We start from the raw sequence: 20343 nt of genomic DNA on the forward strand, positions 1-20343 counted from the left end.
CTCACACCAGAGTTCAATCTTATCCGAATCCATCTCCCCTCATTTAAACTGGGATAAATTACCCCGTATGTGACAAATTCAATCCTGGACGAGCCCCCACAATGCATCCACCGTGCCCTCAGTTGATCCCCGTTTGCCCGTAGTGCAATACTTTGGTGTAAGTACTGTGTAATGCCCTCCCCCAGTACACGCTCACAATATAATTACCAGACAATACCCAAAAGTGAGTAAATAATTGCAACTTTATAGTGATTTCTTAGTGATGGGTTAGTAGAAACAGATAACCTAAAGGCACCAAAGTAATTGCTGACAGCGCTTCTCCCTATAGATGCTGCCTGGCCTGCTGTGTTCCACCAGCATTTTGTGTGTGTTGTTGTTTGAATTTCCAGCATCTGCAGATTTCCTCATTGTCAGTTTGTGTATGTATTTTAATACGTTGGAGCTCACACCTCCGGTTCCTTCCACAATGACCTTCCGAGCCATCAGCCACTGTCTGAACCACCGGCGTCCAGTATCCGTCGCTCTGGAACCGCTGCCCGCTCCATGCATGTCCGTCCTCCTCGCTCGCCTCCCGAAAAAAGCCCGTGAACTCCCACTCAGCTTACACAGACAAGATAGCTTACCAATTCTCCATTGGTTATTTTTCCCCTTATCAGAACCATAACCCAAACATACGAGACACAGAATCCCATTACAGCATTACAGAGAAGCCATTTCATTATAAAATACAGAGAAGCCATTTTATTAGCCTGAACAGTTAACACCACTGTTAATGGTACTGAGAGCCCTACATAAATAATTGGATCATTGATACCTTTTGTATAAAATTACTTAACACATTTCCCTTTTCTGCTAAGCTTCCATGCAGGTCCATGGATGAAATTGACTTTGATGTTTCTACAGGAACATCAACTGCTTCTGCTGTAATTGTCTTCTTATTTTCTGCATACCAAATTCTATAAATAACAATGTAACATAATTTTAGCATTGAAGTGTAATTCAGAAGGGAATAATGTTGCATTATCATTTGTCAGCAAAACACAAAAATAAATGGAAAGACTGCTCAAAGCTTTTTTTAGTAATGCCACATCTAACAGGCATTAGTTGCACATAGCTGTGCTATATAACTCTGTGACTCTAAGTCTAGCTCTCATTTCTATTATATGGTCATTTCCATTTTTATTGTCCAGTTTCATTTTATTTATCTTCTGTCAATAATAAGGGCCAGAATAAATGTCTATGAATTAATTACATAAAACCGTGAAATATGCTGATCAACAAAGAATTTATATTGTTTTAACAGATTTTCAAGAAGTAATATTACAACAATCTTAGCAAAACTCATAACATTCTTTTCCATTATTTATACCTGTATTGTTCACAATTTTGCAAGGCTTCAGTAAGTGCAGGAATCTTACAATCTTCTATTTCTTGACAAAGTAAAGGCCATTCTCTGTGATGTTTAAGAGGACAAAAACAAATAGCAAAAGCATTGTGATTAATATAAGCTACTGATGTGTTTTGCAATCAGTTGCATTTATAGATTTAAGATAAAACTATGCAAACCCACTTTGTATTATAGGCTCCACATTATACTGTATTAGAATATAGACTTAAACTAATTTAAGCCCCCTATCTTACTGTGTTAATCAAATTAGTCATTCAGACTTCAGAGGTTAGGTCGGTGGTTGCTTCTTCTACAGGATGTGGGAGAATGGGGACATTTCCATTGAATACACCTGCAAGATGCGTGTACAGCTGCTGTGCCTGGCAGGCAGCCCAGAGCAGTTAGAAAGTGGTCACTCGGCAGGTACAGAAAGAAAGGAGATAGGTGACTGCCAGGGAGGGTACTCAGGTATGCAGGACTCTCCTATGGTCATTCCCCATACTAACAGGTATACCACATTGGATACTGTTGCATTGGAGGATATAGCTTACCAGCGAAAACAGCAACAGCACAGTTCAAAGTACCATGGTGGAGGTTGCTGTACAAAGGAAGAAATGAATAGGACTGGGAGAGCAACAGTGGCAAGGGTTTCTAGCTTGTTATTAGTGGGCGAAAGTGCAGAGTGGAAGATAGATATTGTATAGTCGCAAATGAGGCTCAAGTTTGCTATGTTGCTTCCCTGGTACAGGGGTCAAGGATGTTTCAGAGCAGCAGGAAAGGGGAAGGTGAACAACCAGAGGTCATGGTATGTGTACTGCAAGTAACAATGACACACGCAAGAGGATGGATAAGCTCCTGCAATGTGGGTTTCAGGAGCCAAGTAGACAATTAAAGAGTCACAGGCTAGCGAATATAGGAATAAAAGTATGATTGAAGGTATGGTGCAGGAATTTGGGTGTTAGGTTCCTGGATCATCGGCATGGTTTCTAGGGTATACAGGACCTGGACAACCAGGAGAGGTAATGTTGCCAATAGGAGAAATAATTAAAAAGTCCGTTAGGCTGAAAAAGTAAATTTGTGAACATCAAGGAAATTAAATGTTAAATTGTATTTATTTTATCACAAGGAGTATAACTAAAAATAAACTCAAAACGTTAATACAGGGGTCTATGATATTGTGCCTCACTGAGACATACACTAGTTGAAAGATGTGCAGGAATGGCAACTCAATGTCCCAAGATATAGAATTTTCAGGTAAGTTCTGCCTGATAGCAATGAAAGAAATGAGATAGCAATGAAAGGGGAGGAAGTTACTCAAAGTCTGCATTACTCAGTGAGGATATATTGGAAGGCTCCACAAACAAGGCCATATAAATCAAAATCAGAAAGAAAAAGGGTGCTTTCAACTTGGCTAGGGATTTATTACAGAGCTGTCAACAGACAATAGAGGACTAACAATAGATACATTAAAATAGGATTAATGTATTGGGGTTTCCAATTTCCAAATTCAGTGGATTGCAGTTAATTAAGCCATTGGTTATTCAGTGAAACCACTTATTTGGGACAACTCTTAAAGAAAAAACAAATCAAGAAAATGGCCAGGATTCCCTTTGTTTATGTGGGACAAAATGCCATTTAATTAGGGCAGCAGACTATTGCCAAACCTTCTCTAACTAGCGTCAGTCTTGTGCACGTCATTTGGTTGTTAGACACTACACCATGCTTAGAGCAATGAGTTTTTAAAATAGCATCAGTTAAGTGTTTTGTGTGTTCAAAGAGCAGTGACTTTTGTCACTATTTGGTAAGAAGTAGGCAGTAAGAAGATTCAGGACTGTTTCGTTCACTGAGATTTCAAGCATTCACTTGGAAATGCCGGAAATGCCAGAAATGGCTGGGAATAAAAATGAAACTATTTAAAGTCAAGTCACTTATATTGTCATTTCGACCAAAACTGCTATGTACGGTACATAGTAAAAATAAGACGACGTTTTTCAGGACCATGGTGTTACATGACACAGTACAAAAACTAGACTGAGCTACATAAAAAACAACAGAGAGAAAAAAAAAACAACTACACTAGATTACAGACCTACCCAGGACTGCATAAAGTGCAGGCATTACAATAAATAATAAACAGGACAATAGGGCAGTAAGATGTCAGTCCAGGCTTTGGGTATTGAGAAGTCTGATGGCTTGGGGGAAGAAAATGTTACATAGTCTGGTTGTGAGAGCCTGAATGCTTTGGTGCCTTTTCCCAGATGGCAGGAGTGAGAAGAGTTTGTATGAGGGGTGCGTGGGGTCCATCATAATACTGTTTGCTTTGCGGATGCAGCATGTAGTGTAAATGTCCGTGATGGTGGGAAGAGAGACCCTGATGATCTTCTCAGCTAACCTCACCATCCGCTGCAGGGTCTTGTGATCCGAGATGATGCAATTTCCAAACCAGGCAGTGATGCAGCTGCTCAGGATACTCTCAATACAACCCCTGTAGAATGTGATGAGGATGGGGGGGGGGGGGGGGGGTGGAAGATGGACTTCCCTCAGCCTTCGCAGGAAGTAGAAATGCTGCTGGGCTTTCTTTGCTATGGAGCTGGTGTTGACGGACCAGGTGAGATTCTCTGCCAGGTGAACACCAAGAAATTTGGTGCTCTTAATTATCTCTACCGAGGAGCTGTCGATGTTCAGCAGGGAGTGGTTGCTCTGTGCCCTCCTGAAGTCAACAACCATCTCCTTTGTTTTGTTCACATTCAGACAGGGGTTGTTGGCTCTGCACCAATCCGTTAGCTACTATTTCAACAAGTTAAGAACACTATGAAGAATTTGAAGGTATCAACAATCATCTTGATTGTTACCTTTGGTCTCCACCACACTAAGCTCTCACCTGTGGCTCCAAGTAGCTGCTTGCATGTACACAGCTTCGACAGGCAGACTAAACCAGATGAGAGCACTGGCCAGATGAGATCAACTGTGAGATTCAACTGCCAGGAAGCTGGCTCCAATGCTTCAAGGAGAGTAAAGATTATGGCGAGGCACAGAGATCTCATGGTTATCCACTGCAACCAGGGAAGACCCCAGTTGTAATGTCTACTCCTCCCACTAGACCTGGACGTTCAAGGTTGGGAGAGCGGAACTGCCCCAGCTTTTCCACTTTAAAAACTCTCACACACAGATTTTCTGTCAATGTTGGATACAATGGACAACCATCAATTGTACTGGTAGCTTTCTAATTTGTTTTGTTATTCATTTAAATATATATTTTGTTACTCAGTTAAATGGTTTGTCTTTTTTATACTTCTTTAACTATTTCCATGAAACTTCAGGTAATTGGGGCAGCCGCTTAAATTGGGTCAAAATGTACTGGTCCCAACATGTCCCAATTAATTCAAATCCGCTGTATATCCAATTTCTTGACTGACCAAAAATATCCAAGAGCATTATCATGCTGTTCAATAGTGGTAGGGCCTTGGGATGTGCTACCTGTGATCTGGCAAGAATCAGCAAGCCTGCACAATGTTTAAAAAGTAACTTGAGTCGTGAACGTAAAGAAAAGCTGGATGAATCCAGTAGGCCGGGCAGCATCTGTTGAAAGGAGCAGTCAACGTTTCAGGCTGAGACCCTTCGTCAGGACTAAAGGAGGAGGGGGACAGGGGCCCTATAAAGAAGGTGGGGAGAGGGGGTGGAATGTGCCAGGTGAAAAACCAATCAGAGGAAAGATCGAGGGGTGGGGGAGGGGAAGCAGGGAGGGGATAGGCAGGAGAGGTGAAGGAGGAATCAAAGGGGAAAGCGCTATGGGTAGTAGAAGAAGGCAGAATCATGAGAGAGGTGATAGGCAGCTAGAAGAGGAGACAGAGTGAAAGTGGGATAGGGAAGGGAGCGGGAGGGAATTACCAGATGTTGGAGAATTTGATGTTCATACCAAGGGGCTGGCAACTATGCAGATGGTATATTAGTTGTTGTTCCTCCAACGGAAGTTTGGCCTCATCATGGCAGTAGAGGAGGCCATGTGTGAACATATTCGAATGGGAATGTGAAGGAGAGTTGAAGTGAGTGGCAACCGGAAGATTCTGTCTGTTGTGGTGGTCGGAGCATAGGTGCTTGACGAAGCGGTCCCCCAATCTGCGTCGGGTCTCACTGATGTAGTGGAGGCCGCACCGGATGCAATAGATTACCCTAACAGACTCACCAGTGAAGTGTTGCCTCACCTGAAAAGACTGTTTGGGGCTCTGAATGGTGGTAAGAGAGGAGGTGTAGGGATAGGTGTAGCACCTAACGCTTGCAGGGATAAGTGCCAGGTGGGAGATCTGTGGGGAGGGACGTGTGGACCAGGCAGTTGTGGAGGGAACGATCCCCGCGAAAAGCAGAGTGGGGTATAGAAGGAAAGATGGCCTTAGTGGTGGGGTCCTTTTGAAGGTTGTGGAGGATAATATGCTGGATCCGGAGGCTGGTGGGGTGATAGGTGAGGACAAGAGGAACACGATCCCTGTTCAACTTCAACTTTCTTTAACATTCCCATTCAGATATGTCCATACATGGCCTCCTCTACTGCCATGATGAGGCCAAACTTCCATTGGAGCAACAACATCTCATATACCTTCTGGGTTGTCTCCAGCCCCTTGGTATGAACATCAAATTCTCCAACTTCCGGTAATTTCCTCCCTCTCCCTTCCCCCATCCCACTTTCACTCTGTCTCCTCTTCTGGCTGCCTATCACCTCTCTCATTATTCTGCCTTCTTCTACTACCCATAGTGCTTTCCCCTTAGATTCCTTCTTTAGCTCCCCCACCCCTTGATCTTTCCTCTGATTGGTTTTTCACCTGGCACATTCCACCACTCCCCCCACCTTTTTTATAGGGCCCCTGCTCCCTCCTTCTTTAGACCTGACAAAGGGTCTCAGCCCGAAACGTTGACTGCTCCTTTCAACGGATGTTGGGTTCATCCAGCTTTTTTTGTACGTCTTGATTTGACCAGAACATCTGCAGTGTACTTTGTGAATGTAAAGAGTTGGTCAGATCAAGCATAATTGAAGATAATAATGGTTATAGTTGATGCTATTATGAAAGGTCTGAGTAACAAACACTAGATATTAATAATTCTCTAATCAACATCTTTATGCACACTTCTCTCATGTCAGACAAAATCTGCATCAAGCTTTTGCACTAGAAACACTAGTTTCTAATGAGAAAGATCAATGTAAATTTTGCAGTAACAGCACAGCTAACCAACTTACTGTTTGCAAACCAATATCATGGAGTATATATTGAATCTAATTAAGGAATCTTTAAACTGTATTAACTGAAATTGCAAGAGTGAGAAGTGACATGCTGCATTGGCAATTCACTTGTTCTTTTATGAGATGGCCCATCCAAGATTGGACTAGTTCTGAAAGGTATTCTACTGTAAGGGCAATGACCAGAGGAACAAATGGGTCATCAACAGAAGAGTACAATGACCATAGAACTGCATAAAGGTAGGCATAACCATTACCAAGCTTGAAGCCAATAATTGAAAAACTCTCAATTTAATTCCCTGACCAAAGTCTTTTGTGATTTTGCATCCTATCTCAGTTGAAGCAAGTATAAAACAAAACCAATCAGGAGCAACAGACTATAGGGGTACAAATGCCCAGGCATCATCCCTGTTGAGGATAGTGGAGTTTGTCATTGAAATGCCGGTTTTAATTGATACCTGTATCTGGCTGAGAAGTGTTAATTCATCAGAAGCAAGTATAGTGTTGGCAAGTAAGTCTGAATATGTAATGCTTCTTAAGACTGAGATTACCACTTTAGGATTCCCAAAAGCTTTGTGCCATACTAAATATCAATAGAATTTTGTCAAAATTGCATGTATTATTATAGCAATTCCTTAAAACCTATGTGAAGAACTCTGTTGTTCGAAATAATAGGTAGAAACTCTTAGACACTACTCTTTGGTAACAGCTCTCCTTTCCCCTAGTTAGTGCTTATCACTTCAATTAAAAACAGAAAACCTACAGCATAATACAGGCCCTTTGGCCCACAAAGCTGTGCTGAACATGTCCTTATCTTAGAAATTACCTAGGGTTACCCATAGCCCTCTACTTTTTAAGCTCTATGTACCTACCCAGGAGTCTCTTAAAAGACCCTATCGTATCCGTCTCCACCACCGTCACTGGCAGCCCATTCCCCGCACTCACCACTCTTTGCGTAGAAAACTTAACCCTGACATCTCCTCTGTACCTTCTTCCAAGTACCTTAAAACTGTTCCCTCATGCTAGCCATTTCAGCCCTGGGAAGAAGCCTCTGACTATTGTCACGTACCCCATGACTGGGTTAAAGAACCAGCAGAAATGGAATAGGTACAGTCTTACGATAATGAAGAGAGTTCAGTTCAGTTCATGGTATTTAGTTGAGTAATATTGGGGAGAGAGAGAGAGAGAGAGAGAGAGAGAGAGAGAGAGAGAGAGAGAGAGAGGTGAGAGGTGAGCTGTTGCCGTCGATCTTCCCGTTGTCTTCTGAAATCCTGTTGTCGTCACCGACTATGACCATGGCATGTATGACTGTTCTTCAGTGGTGGAATTATCACCCAGGCAAGGGTGGACACACAAATAATTCCCCACGGGTCGCAGCTTATCACACTGTGAGCCACTGACCGACTTCCCCAAATCGATCCTCCAAAACCCCACCTTCATGTGGGTGCACAAAGCTCGTTCAGTGTACAACACTGTGTGTGTCTCGGTGTCTGTCTGTGGCCCAGCGGATCTGCTTTTTATCTCCACATGTTGGACACCAGCTGTCCATCAACCTGCTCCACCCACCGCTTTCTGCAGAAACTCTACAAGCAGGCAAGTGAACTCGGAGAAAAGTAAACAATCAGCAGAGGAACCATAACATCATTCTTTCGAGCAGTTTCTGTCTCTCTCTCTCTCTCATTGTGCTGGATGCCTCCCTCTCTCTCTCTTAATAGCAGCTCAGTTCATAGGGTCTCTTCTGGACTCCTTTTCCAGCCAGGGTGACCCCTGACACTATCTACATGATCAATGCCTCACATCATCTTATACATCTCTATCAGGTCACCTGTCATCCTCCATCACTCCACGGGGAAAAGGCTGAGTTCACACAACCTATTCTCATAAGGCATGCCCTCCAATCCAGGCAAGATCCTTGTAAATCTCCTCTGTACCCTTTCTATGGTTTCCACATCCTTCCTGTTGTGAGGCGACCAGAATTGAGCATAGTACTCCAGGTGAGGTCTGACCAGGGTCCTACAAAGCTGCAACATTACCTCTCAGCTCCTAAACTCAATCTCACGATTGATGAAGGCCAATGCACTGTATGCCTTCTTAACCACACAGTCAAACTGCGCAGCAGTTCAAGTGTCCTATGAACTTGGACTCCAAGATCCCTCTGATTCTCCATATGGCCAAGAGTCTTACCATTAATACTATATTCTGCCATCATATTTGACCTACCAAAATGAACCACCTCACACTTATCTGAGTTGAACTCCGTCTGCCACTTGTCAGCCCAGTTTTACATCCTATCAATGTCCCGCTGTAACCTCTGACAGCCCTCCACACTATCCACAACACCCTCAACCTTTGTGTCATCAGCAAATTTACTAACCCATCCCTCCACTTCCTCATCTAGGTCATTTATAAAAATCACAAAGAGTAGGGGTCCCAGAACAGATCCCTGAGGCACACCATTTGTTCTTTCTAAAAAATATTTACTGTTTAACAAAGCACTTCCAATACTATCTCATTATCATACCCCAAAATGGACACTTCTAAATGGCGCTTCTTGTAGTGTTTTTGAAAAACTAAACAAAGTAACTGCTTCTTGGTACTAGTTGCCTTATGTTAGAAGCATTGCTTATTATGTATATAGTAACAAGACTAATGTGGTATCTTACAGCAGAGTTGATGTGGTGTGATGTAGGTCACTAAGTACATGATCTTGAAGAAACCTGGTTGAATTGGAATGAAACTCCCAGACTCTCCTGCCCTTTTACCGACTACACCCCAATTATTTAGAAGACTTGTTTTTAAAGCTGGAAATAAAATGGAGGTTCATAATTGATGCAGATACTTTTCTGGAAGATGCAAACACATTTCCTAGAAAAGTGCTGCCAGAATTAAGATATAATAGAAGATGCAGTCCTACATAAAAGCTCATTCACAAGTAAAACATAAATGTAACATAAATCATTTACAATTTTTATAGGAAAACAAAAACAAATGCAAAGTCCATTTTAGAACAAAGTGATCAGAGTGGTCATAGTGTTGCTAAATTAAGTGGTGATTAGGGTTTTGCCAGTTGGTTTAAGAATGAAATGGTTGAAGAGGCTGCCTTGGTAGTGTGCGACTTCAGGCTTCTGTACCTCATGCCCAATGGTAGCTACGAAAAGATGGCATGGCCCAGATGATGTGGATCTTTGATGATGGATGTTGCCTTCTTGAGGTAAAGTCTCCTGTAGATACTACCCATGATGGGGAAGGATATCCCTGTTATGTGTTGGGCACAGTCCACTACTTTCTTCAGCTTTTTGCTTTCCTGTTACCATACCAGACCATGATGCAACCATTCAGGGTACTTTCAAGAGTACATCTGTAAAAGCTTGCTAGTGTTCGGCGATGAGCTGAACCTCCTTAAACTCCCAAGTAAAGATACTGGCATACTTTCTTTATGATTGCATTTAATATGTTGGTCCCAGGACTGATGATCTGATATGCTATCAGGAATATTGACTCTTTAGTGAAAGTTAGGATTAAGTGACCCTTTTTATTTTTTAAAATAAGAAAAATGTTCTTCTATAATCTACACAAAGGAACTGTTGAACACCTGTCAATAAAAAAAAATCATTGCCAAGTAGGCAAGCTTGCATTGTGTTAAGAAGCAAACAATCTGCTGAAATTCAGGAGGACCTGACCCTAAATACCAACAATTCCTTTTCCTCACCACAGATGCCGCTCGTCTTGGCAGTTCCTCCAGCAGATCGTTTGCTTCTTCAACTTACAGTATCTTCTGTCTATTGGCTTTGTACGACCAGATAAAGCACTCCTTTAAGGAGTGCATCAGTTGTCAATTTTTCAGTTTGTCTACTTTCCTCTATGTGATATCAGTAATTCCAAGATCAGTGCAGTTTTATATTTTGGAAGTCAGAATTTAAACTTGCAGCCAACAAATGGACAAAATGTTCATCTTATTAAACTAGTTGGATTTAAATATTTTTACTTGTATGTAACTCTGTAAATAATAGAAAATCTATATGAATTGAAAATGACATTAAAATGGCTAAAATATGAAGTATTGCACTCACTTGAATCCTGATGGAATATACAGTTTGTCGAATCGCAGGAAGTTGATAATATGCCTAAACATCTGACCATCTCCAATGATGAAAAGCGTCTTGCCATATGTAATCCATTGTGCTTTGTTTCGATTATACAGTAGTTCAGGATACTAACAGACATGAATCTTGTCAAAAAGGCTACTACACTGTTTATTTAATTATAGTCACTCAAGAAATTAAAATCATTGCCTTAAAGATTCGTAAGAACTTATATTATCACCTTAGAATTAATTTGTTAATTTTTTTCATATCATCTGCAAATTTGATGAAATAATTCACCAGGAGAAAGTCACATCACAGTTTATCACAGCAAATCACTGGCCCTTTGAACTAAACAGATATAATTTTACATCATTTTAGCATATTTCTTTCTTCCCATGTATTAATCTAGTTTTCCTTAAATATATTAATGATATCTGTCTTAACCACTCCATGAGGTAGAGAGCTTGTCACAGCATATTCAGAACTTCTAATCACAACACGATTCATTAGAACATAAGCATTTATAAAGTTGTCCTTTTAAGTTTTACAAAATATACTGACATAATCCTAGATATATTCCAATTAATGTACCAAAAGTATAACCGTAATAAAACAAGAAACTATTTAACTGGGCAACGCGTTACTAGACTATTCAATTTCTAGTCAAAGCTGAATCAGAAAATTCATGAGCTGTAGATCTAATGAGATCTGTCATAAGACCATAAGACATAATGGTTTCAGTCTGGAACCATTCTAGAATTTCTTCAGCTACCTCTTTCAGAACCCGGGGTGTAAATCACCTGATTCAGGTGACTTTACTCAACTTTGCCTCCTGACACTCTTGAGCTTCTGGCATACTGTTAGCAACTTCTACAGTGAAGACTGACACAAAATACCATTTCTTTGTCCACCGTACTATCTCTCCAGCATAATTTTCCAGTGGCCCAATATCCACCTTCTCCCTTCTTTTTCTCTTCACAGGGCTGCAAAAAACTTTTGGTATCCTTGCATATTATTGGCTAGCTTATCTTCATATTTCATATTTTCTTTCCTTATGGATTATTTAGTTCCTCTGTATTAAAAGTTTCCCAATCCTCTAATTTCCATCTAATTTTTGCAACAATATATGCCGTCTTGCTTTAATGCTGTCTTTGACTTCCCTTGTCAGCTACAGTTCCATCATCCTCCCTTTAGAGTACTACTTCATCTTCGGGAGGTATCTATCTTGCACCTTTCAAATTGTCCCCAGAATCTCCAGCCAATGCTGTTCTGCCATCATCTATGCTAGTTTTCCCTTCCAATCAACTTTGGCTAGCTCCTCTCATATGCCTCTGTAATTCTCTTTACTCCACTGTAATACTGATACATCAAACCTTATCTTCTCCCTCTAAAACTGCGGAGTGAGTTGTATCACATTATGATTATTGCCTCTTAAGGGTTCTTTTAACTTCAAGCTCTGTTAGATATGTGGGTTATGGCCAAAGGAAAAGTGGCTGGAGTTGCTTAACACTTCAGTGCAAGTGTGTTTATTAGGTGCATCAAAAATCAAATTTACAAAATTACAGAAAATAGTGTAAAAATAACTGCCAATATTTTCCTAAGGCTCCTGAGGGACCGAGTTAGGGAACTGGAGCTGCAGCTCGATGACCTTCGCCTGGTCAGGGAGAGTGAGGAGGTGATAGAAAGGAGTTACAGGCAGGTGGTCACTCAGGGGCCACGGGAGGCAGATAGGTGGGTCACGGTCAGGAAGGGGAAGAGGCAGGTACTAGAGAGTACCCCAGTGGCTGTACCCCTTTACAATAAGTACTCATGTTTGAGTACTGTTGGGGGGGGGGGGAACAGCCTACCTGGAGGAAGTGACAGTGGCCGGGCCTCCGGCACAGAGGACAGCCCTGTAGCTCAGAAGGGTAGGGATAGAAGAAAGAGGACCATAGTAATAGGGGACTCGATAGTCAGGGGTTCAGACAGGCGGTTCTGTGGAGGTGATCGGGAGTCCCAGATGGTAGTTTGCCTCCCTGGTGCCAGGGTTCGGGACGTTTCTGATCGCGTCCAAGATATCCTGAAGTGGGAGGGTGAGGAGCCAGAGGTCGTGGTACATATAGGTACCAATGACATAGGTAGGAAAAGGGAAGAAGTCCTGAAATGAGAGTATAGGGAGTTAGGAAGGCAGTTAAGAAGAAGGACCGCAAAGGTAGTAATCTCGGGATTACTGCATGTGCCACACGACAGTGAGTGTAGGAATGGAATTAGGTGGAGGATGAATGCGTGGCTGAGGGATTGGAGCAGGGGGCAGGGATTCAAGTTTCTGGATCATTGGGACCTCTTCTGGGGCAGGCGCGACCTGTTCAAGAAAGACGGGTTACACTCGAATCCTGGGGGGACCAATATCCTAGCGGGGAGGTTTGCTGGGGCTACAGGGCAGACTTTAAACTAGTAAGATGGGGGGGTGGGAATCAATTTGAGGAAACTATGGGAGAGGAGGTTAGTTCACCAATAGAGCAAGTAAGTAGACTGTGTGTGAGGGAGGAAAGGCAGGTGATGGAGAGGGGATGCGCTCAGCCTGAAGATGTAGGGGAGAAGAAAGAAAAGGATAATAAATTTGAATGCATTGTTAGGGATGAAAAGAGAGGAGGAGGTGGAGAGTATCTTAAATGTATCTATTTTAATGCTAGAAACATTGTAAGAAAGGTGGATGAGCTTAAAGCGTGGATTGATACCTGGAATTATGATGTTGTAGCTATTAGTGAAACATGGTTGCAGGAAGGGTGTGATTGGCAACTAAATATTACTGGATTTAGTTGCTTCAGGTGTGATGGAGTAGGAGGGGCCAGAGGAGGAGGTGTTGCATTGCTTGTCCGAGAAAATCTTATGGCGGTGCTTTGGAAGGATAGATTAGAGACCTCCTCTAGGGAGGCTATTTGGGTGGAATTGAGGAATGGGAAAAGTGTAGCAACACTGATAGGAGTGTTTTATAGGCCACCTAATGGGGAGTGTGAGTTGGAAGAGCAAATGTGTAAGGAGATAACAGATATTTGTAGTAAACACAAGGTGGTGATTGTGGGAGATTTTAATTTTCCACACGTAGATTGGGAAGCTCATTCTGTAAAAGGGCTGGATGGTTTAGAGTTTGTGAAATGTGTGCAGGATAGTTTTTTGCAACAATACATAGAAGTACCGACTAGACATGGGGTAGTGTTGGATCTCCTGTTAGGGAATGCGATAGGTCAGCTGACAGATGTATGTGTCGGGGAGCACTTCGGGTCCAGTGATCACAATAGCATTAGCTTCAATATAATTATGGAGAAGGACGGGACTGGACATAGAGTTGAGATTTTTGATTGGAGAAAGGCTAATTTTGAGGAGATGCGAAGGGATTTAGAGAGAGTGGATTGGGTCAAGTTGTTTTATGGGAAGGATGTAACAGAGAAATGGAGGCCATTTAAGGGTGAAATTATGAGGGTACAGAATCTTTATGTTCCTGTTAGATTGAAAGGAAAGGTAAAAGGTTTGAAAGCACCATGGTTTTCAAGGGATATTAGAAACTTGGTTTGGCAAATAAGGTGAAAGTAAATCCGAAAGGTTTCTACAGTTATATTAAAAGCAAGAGGATAGTGAGGAATAAAATTGGTTCCTTAGAGAATCAGGGTGGTCAACTATGTGTGGAGCCGAGGGAGATGGGAGAGATTTTGAACGATTTCTTCTCTTCGGTATTCGCTAAGGAGAAGGATATTGAATTGTGTAAGGTGTGGGAAACAAGTAAGGAAGTTATGGAACCTATGACAATTAAAGAGGTGGAAGTACTGGCACTTTTAAGAAATTTAAAAGTGGATAATTCTCCGGGTCCTGACAGGATATTCTCCAGGAACTTGAGGGAAGTTTGTGTAGAGATAGCAGGAGCTCTGATGGAGATCTTTCAGATGTCATTAGAAACGGGGATTGTGCCGGAGGATTGGCGTATTGCTTATGTGGTTCCATTGTTTAAAAAGGGTTCTAGAAGTAAGCCTAGCAATTATAGACCTGTCAGTTTGACATCAGTGGTGGGTAAATTAATGTAAAGTATTCTTAGAAATAGTATTTATAATTATCTGGATAGACAGGGTCTGATTAGGAGTAGCCAGCATGGATTTGTGCGTGGAAGGTCATGTTTGACAAACCTTATTGAATTTTTTGAAGAAGTTACGAGGAATGTTGACGAGAATAAGGCAGTGGATGTAGTCTATATGGACTTCAGCAAGGCCTTTGACAAAGTTCCACATGGAAGGTTAGTTAAGAAGGTTCAGTCGTTAGGTATCAATGCTGGAGTAATAAAATGGATTGAACAGAGGCTAGATGGGAGATGCCAGAGAGTAGTGGTGGATAATTGTTTATCGGGATGGAGGCCGGTGACTAGCTGGGTGCCTCAGGGATCTGTTTTGGGCCCAATGTTGTTTGTAACATACATAAGTGACCTGGATGATGGGATGGTAAATTGGATTAGTAAGTATGCCGATGATACTAAGGTAGGAGGTGTTGTGGATAATGAGGAGGGTTTTCAAAGCTTGCAGGGAGATTTATGCCAGTTAGAAGAATGGGCTGAAAGTTGGCAGATGGAGTTTAATGCTGAGAAGTGTGAGGTTCTACATTTTGGCAGGAATAATCCAAATAGAACATACAGGGTAAATGATAGGGCATTGAGGAATGCAGTGGAACAGAGAGATCTAGGAATAACAGTGCATAGTTCCCTGAAGGTGGAGTCTCATGTAGATACGGTGGTGAAGAAGGCTTCTGGAACGCTGGCCTTTATAAATCAGAGTATTGAATACAGAAGTTGGGATGTAATGTTAAAATTGTACAAGGCATTGGTAAGGCCAAATTTGGAATATTGTGTACAGTTCTGGTCACTGAATTATAGGAAAGATAACAATAAATTAGAGAGAGTGCAGAGACGATTTACTAGGATGTTACCTGGGTTTCAGCACTTAAGTTACAGAGAAAGGGTGAATAAGTTAGGTCTCTATTCATTGGAGTGTAGAAGATTGAGGGGGGATTTGATCGAGGTATTTAAAATTTTGAGAGGGATAGATAGAGTTGACGTGAATAGGCTGTTTCCATTGAGAGTAGGGGAGATTCAAACGAGAGGACATGATTTGAGAGTTAGGGGGCAAAAGTTTAAGGGAAACACGGGGTATTTCTTTACTCAGAGAGTGATAGCTGTGTTGAATGAGCTTCCTGTAGAAGTAGTAGAGGCCAGTTCAGTTGTGTCATTTAAGGTAAAATTGGATAGGTATATGGACAGGAAAGGAGTGGAGGGTTATGGGCTGAGTGCGGGTAGGTGGGACTAGGTGAGATTAAGAGTTCGGCATGGACTAGGAGGGCCGAGATGGCCTGTTTTCGTGCTGTGATTGTTATATGGTTATATATGATATCTACCAGAAAACACAATAATAGCTCCATACTACTTTTGTCCACTGTTAAGTCCTTGCAGCCATGATCTCTCTCCAACTGATAATAAAAAACTCAGTTTATTAGGCACCAGGACATACCATCTGTAATTACCCATAAAGTTAACTTAAGACTCGATGCATCCCACAATGTAGTTACAATCATATTACAAAATAAATGGAAGAATTCCCCCTTAAATACAATATACAGACAATGTATACATATTTACACATCCCCATTACTACAGAAATTGAATATTTCACTGTGTATGGTGGGAAGGCACCATCCAGCCAATATAAGTGCATCAGCTCAGTTTAGGTTGGGGAATAAATTTAAGTGTGTACACTCAGCACAATGACAACAGAATGACAAGGCAATGACTATGTCTGTAAATGCATATGCGTAAGGAGTGCACTCTATCATATTTCCATCCTCCTCTCCTGCTGCACCAAGACATGTAATCTGCAGTAACATTTCCTTTCCCTGCTTTATGGTGGATGCAGGATTTGAAAGGTTGAAGCTCCAGGTAACACTCTGTCACTCTGGTACTACAGTCCTCCACTGTCTGAATCCATGACATCACTCTGTGGTCTGTGCAGAGGTTAAATTCCCCAACAAAAGGTAGTACTGAAGGCTGTCAAGGGCCACTTAAAGGCCAGACACTCCTTTTCAATGAAGAAATACATGGATTCCATTGTGAGGAGTTTTTGGCTCAGGCAAAAGATAAGTCACTCTTCTCCAGGCTCTCCAAACCCGCATTGCTCTAATGCCTACTCCTGAGGCAGCCATCCATCTGGAGAAGAAACTATTAGTCAAAGTCTCAGCTCTGAAGTACAGATGAAGAACATGTGAGTTTTAAAGACTGGAAAAGTGTTTTCACACTCACTTGTCCACATCACTGGGTTACTTACAAGTTTCCCAGGAAGATTAGTCAAAGGTGCGGCCAGAATGGCAAATTGGGGAATGAACCTGTGATGCCACCCTACCAGAGCCAGGAAGGACTTCACTTTGTCCACTTGGGCTCAAATTTTTTGATGTCCCAGCTGATAGCCAAGGTACCTGGTTTTCCTTTTTGCCCACTCACATTTTTGTAGATTGAGGGTGAAACCATCAACATATTTTCCAGGATCCTGTGCAGATGATCCCAGAGCTCTAACCACATCTGGCTGTAGACAAGCACATCACCTAGGTAGACCGCAATACAGACCTCAGCCTTGTACCATCTGATTCACCAATTGCTGGAAGGTTGCCAGTGCACTAAGAAGACCATAGGACATCATGGTGAATTGAAACAGAACCAGGATTGGAAGGCTGTGAGGGGTTTTGATTGGTCATTCAGGGGAACCAGCCAGTAGCCTTTACAAAGTTCCAGTCTAGTAATGTCATTTCCTCATGCAATTCTTTCTAATAGGTCATCAAAGAGGGGCACAGGATAAGCATTCAACTTCTGGAAGTCAATGAATATCTTCAGGGTACCATCCTTCTTGGGGCCAATAACGACAGGACTACTTCACTCACCATTTGAAGGCTTGATGACTCCCAGTGCCAGCACAGTCATCATCTCATCCTTCAGGGCCCCCACAAACCGCTCTGGCACTCTGAAACAGTGTGTCATACTTAACTCTGTTCATGTTTGATCCTGATGGGATGTCTTAAGACCTTTGTCAGTCCTGGTCTCTGCTGAAACAGTTGTGAAAAATAAGCAAACACCCTCTGCAGCTCCACTGGTTAGCAGCCATCAAGACGGAAGAGGTCAATCCTCCATGTCTCCATAGCCCCTTCAGAGTCATCATCAAATGGGTACATTTGTATTAAATTTAGTATAACAAAAGCTCCTGAGTGAATAAACTTTTATTTCAAAAATCAAAAAAAGATAGAGGACCTGTCTTACCAAATTTTAGATTTTATTATTGGGCAATTAATATTTGTTATATTACTTTTTGGATTCATGGTATAGATAACCAGGATTTTATATAGATATAATAAGGAGAGAAAGACTGAGGTAGTTCTCTTTTGGAAAAAGACAGTGAGGCTTTGAGAAGAAGTGCGGTGGCGGCCATTTTCACATTGCTTCTCAGATCAGAGTTCTGAGAGGCGGGACTGTGCAGGCACGCGCAGGAGGCCTGGGAAGGAGGGAAGATATAAAAAGAACGCAGCCTTAAGAAGCGAGCAGCTTCGTTTGTGGGCAGCGGAGTGATCCGGGAGCAGAGTGTAGGGCTTGGGCTCAGAGGGCACAGTACGCTTATCTTTTAGTTCTCCTTGTTATTTTCAGTTATTCGGGAAGTATGAGTGTGAGGGCAGCTTGTTGTTCTCGATGTCGGATGTGGGAGATCCTGGAGTCTCCGAGCCTCCCGGACGTCCACATCTGCGCCAGGTGCGCCAAACTGCAGCTCCTGAGGGACCGAGTTAGGGAACTGGAGCTGCAGCTCGATGACCTTCGCCTGGTCAGGGAGAGTGAGGAGTTGACAGAGAGGAGTTACAGGCAGGTGGTCACTCCGGGGCCACGGGAGGCAGATAGGTGGGTCATGGTCAGGAAGGGGAAGAGGCAGGTGCTAGAGAGTACCCCAGTGGCTGTACCCCTTGACAATAAGTACTCATGTTTGAGTACTGTTGGGGGAGACAGCCTACATGGAGGAAGTGACAGTGGCCGGGCCTCCGGCACAGAGGATGGCCCTGTAGCTCAGAAGGGTAGGGATAGAAGAAAGAGGACCATAGTAATAGGGGATTCGATAGTCAGGGGTTCAGACAGGCGGTTCTGTGGAGGTGATCAGGAGTCTGAGATGGTAGTTTCCCTCCCTGGTGCCAGGGTTCGGGACGTTTCTGGTCGCGTCCAAGATATCCTGAAGAGGTCGTGGTACATGTAGGTACCAATGACATAGGTAGGAAAGGGGAAGAGGTCCTGAAACGAGAGTACAGGGAGTTAGGAAGGCAGTTAAGAAGAAGGACCACAAAGGTAGTAATCTCGGGATTACTGCCTGTGCCACGCGACAGTGAGAGTAGGAATGGAATTAGGTGGAGGATGAATGCGTGGCTGAGGGATTGGAGCAGGGGGCAGGGATTCAAGTTTCTGGATCATTGGGACCTCTTCTGGGGCAGGCGCGACCTGTACAAGAAAGACGGGTTACACTCGAATCCTGGGGGGACCAATATCCTAGCGGGGAGGTTTGCTGGGGCTACAGGGCAGACTTTAAACTAGTAAGATGGGGGGGTGGGAATCAATTTGAGGAAACTATGGGAGAGGAGGTTAGTTCACCAATAGAGCAAGTAAGTAGACTGTGTGTGAGGGAGGAAAGGCAGGTGATGGAGAGGGGATGCGCTCAGCATGAAGATGTAGGGGAGAAGAAAGAAAAGGATAATAAATTTGAATGCATTGTTAGGGATGAAAAGAGAGGAGGAGGTGGAGAGTATCTTAAATGTATCTATTTTAATGCTAGAAACATTGTAAGAAAGGTGGATGAGCTTAAAGCGTGGATTGATACCTGGAATTATGATGTTGTAGCTATTAGTGAAACATGGTTGCAGGAAGGGTGTGATTGGCAACTAAATATTACTGGATTTAGTTGCTTCAGGTGTGATGGAGTAGGAGGGGCCAGAGGAGGAGGTGTTGCATTGCTTGTCCGAGAAAATCTTATGGCGGTGCTTTGGAAGGATAGATTAGAGACCTCCTCTAGGGAGGCTATTTGGGTGGAATTGAGGAATGGGAAAGGTGTAGTAACACTGATAGGAGTGTTTTATAGGCCACCTAATGGGGAGTGTGAGTTGGAAGAGCAAATGTGTAAGGAGATAATAGATATTTGTAGTAAACACAAGGTGGTGATTGTGGGAGATTTTAATTTTCCACACGTAGATTGGGAAGCTCATTCTGTAAAAGGGCTGGATGGTTTAGAGTTTGTGAAATGTGTGCAGGATAGTTTTTTGCAACAATACATAGAAGTACTGACTGGACATGGGGTAGTGTTGGATCTCCTGTTAGAGAATGCGATAGGTCAGCTGACAGATGTATTTGTTGGGGAGCACTTCGGGTCCAGTGATCACAATAGCATTAGCTTCAATATAATTATGGAGAAGGACAGGACTGGACCTAGAGTTGAGATTTTTGATTGGAGAAAGGCTAACTTTGAGGCGATGCGAAGGGATTTAGAGAGAGTGGATTGGGTCAAGTTGTTTTATGGGAAGGATGTAATAGAGAAATGGAAGTCATTTAAGGGTGAAATTATGAGGGT

The 20343-nt window shown here is 42.6% G+C and overlaps 1 protein-coding gene across 1 annotated transcript in view; it reads right to left on the reverse strand.

The window, feature by feature from the left end:
- Positions 1 to 271: 271 nt before the first annotated feature.
- Positions 272 to 20343, reverse strand: part of LOC132406760 (BTB/POZ domain-containing protein KCTD19-like) — a 57406-nt gene continuing 37334 nt past the window's right edge. Inside the window, exons 9-11 of the mRNA XM_059992704.1 lie at positions 10685 to 10827; positions 1370 to 1453; positions 272 to 956 (exon numbers count right to left, since the gene is read on the reverse strand). Of these exons, the coding sequence (XP_059848687.1) occupies positions 788 to 956; positions 1370 to 1453; positions 10685 to 10827 (396 nt within the window). The 3' untranslated portion in view covers positions 272 to 787. The remainder of the gene's footprint in view (positions 957 to 1369; positions 1454 to 10684; positions 10828 to 20343) is intronic.

The sequence above is a fragment of the Hypanus sabinus genome, chromosome 17 (assembly GCF_030144855.1).
Source record: "Hypanus sabinus isolate sHypSab1 chromosome 17, sHypSab1.hap1, whole genome shotgun sequence".
NCBI lineage: Eukaryota > Metazoa > Chordata > Chondrichthyes > Myliobatiformes > Dasyatidae > Hypanus > Hypanus sabinus.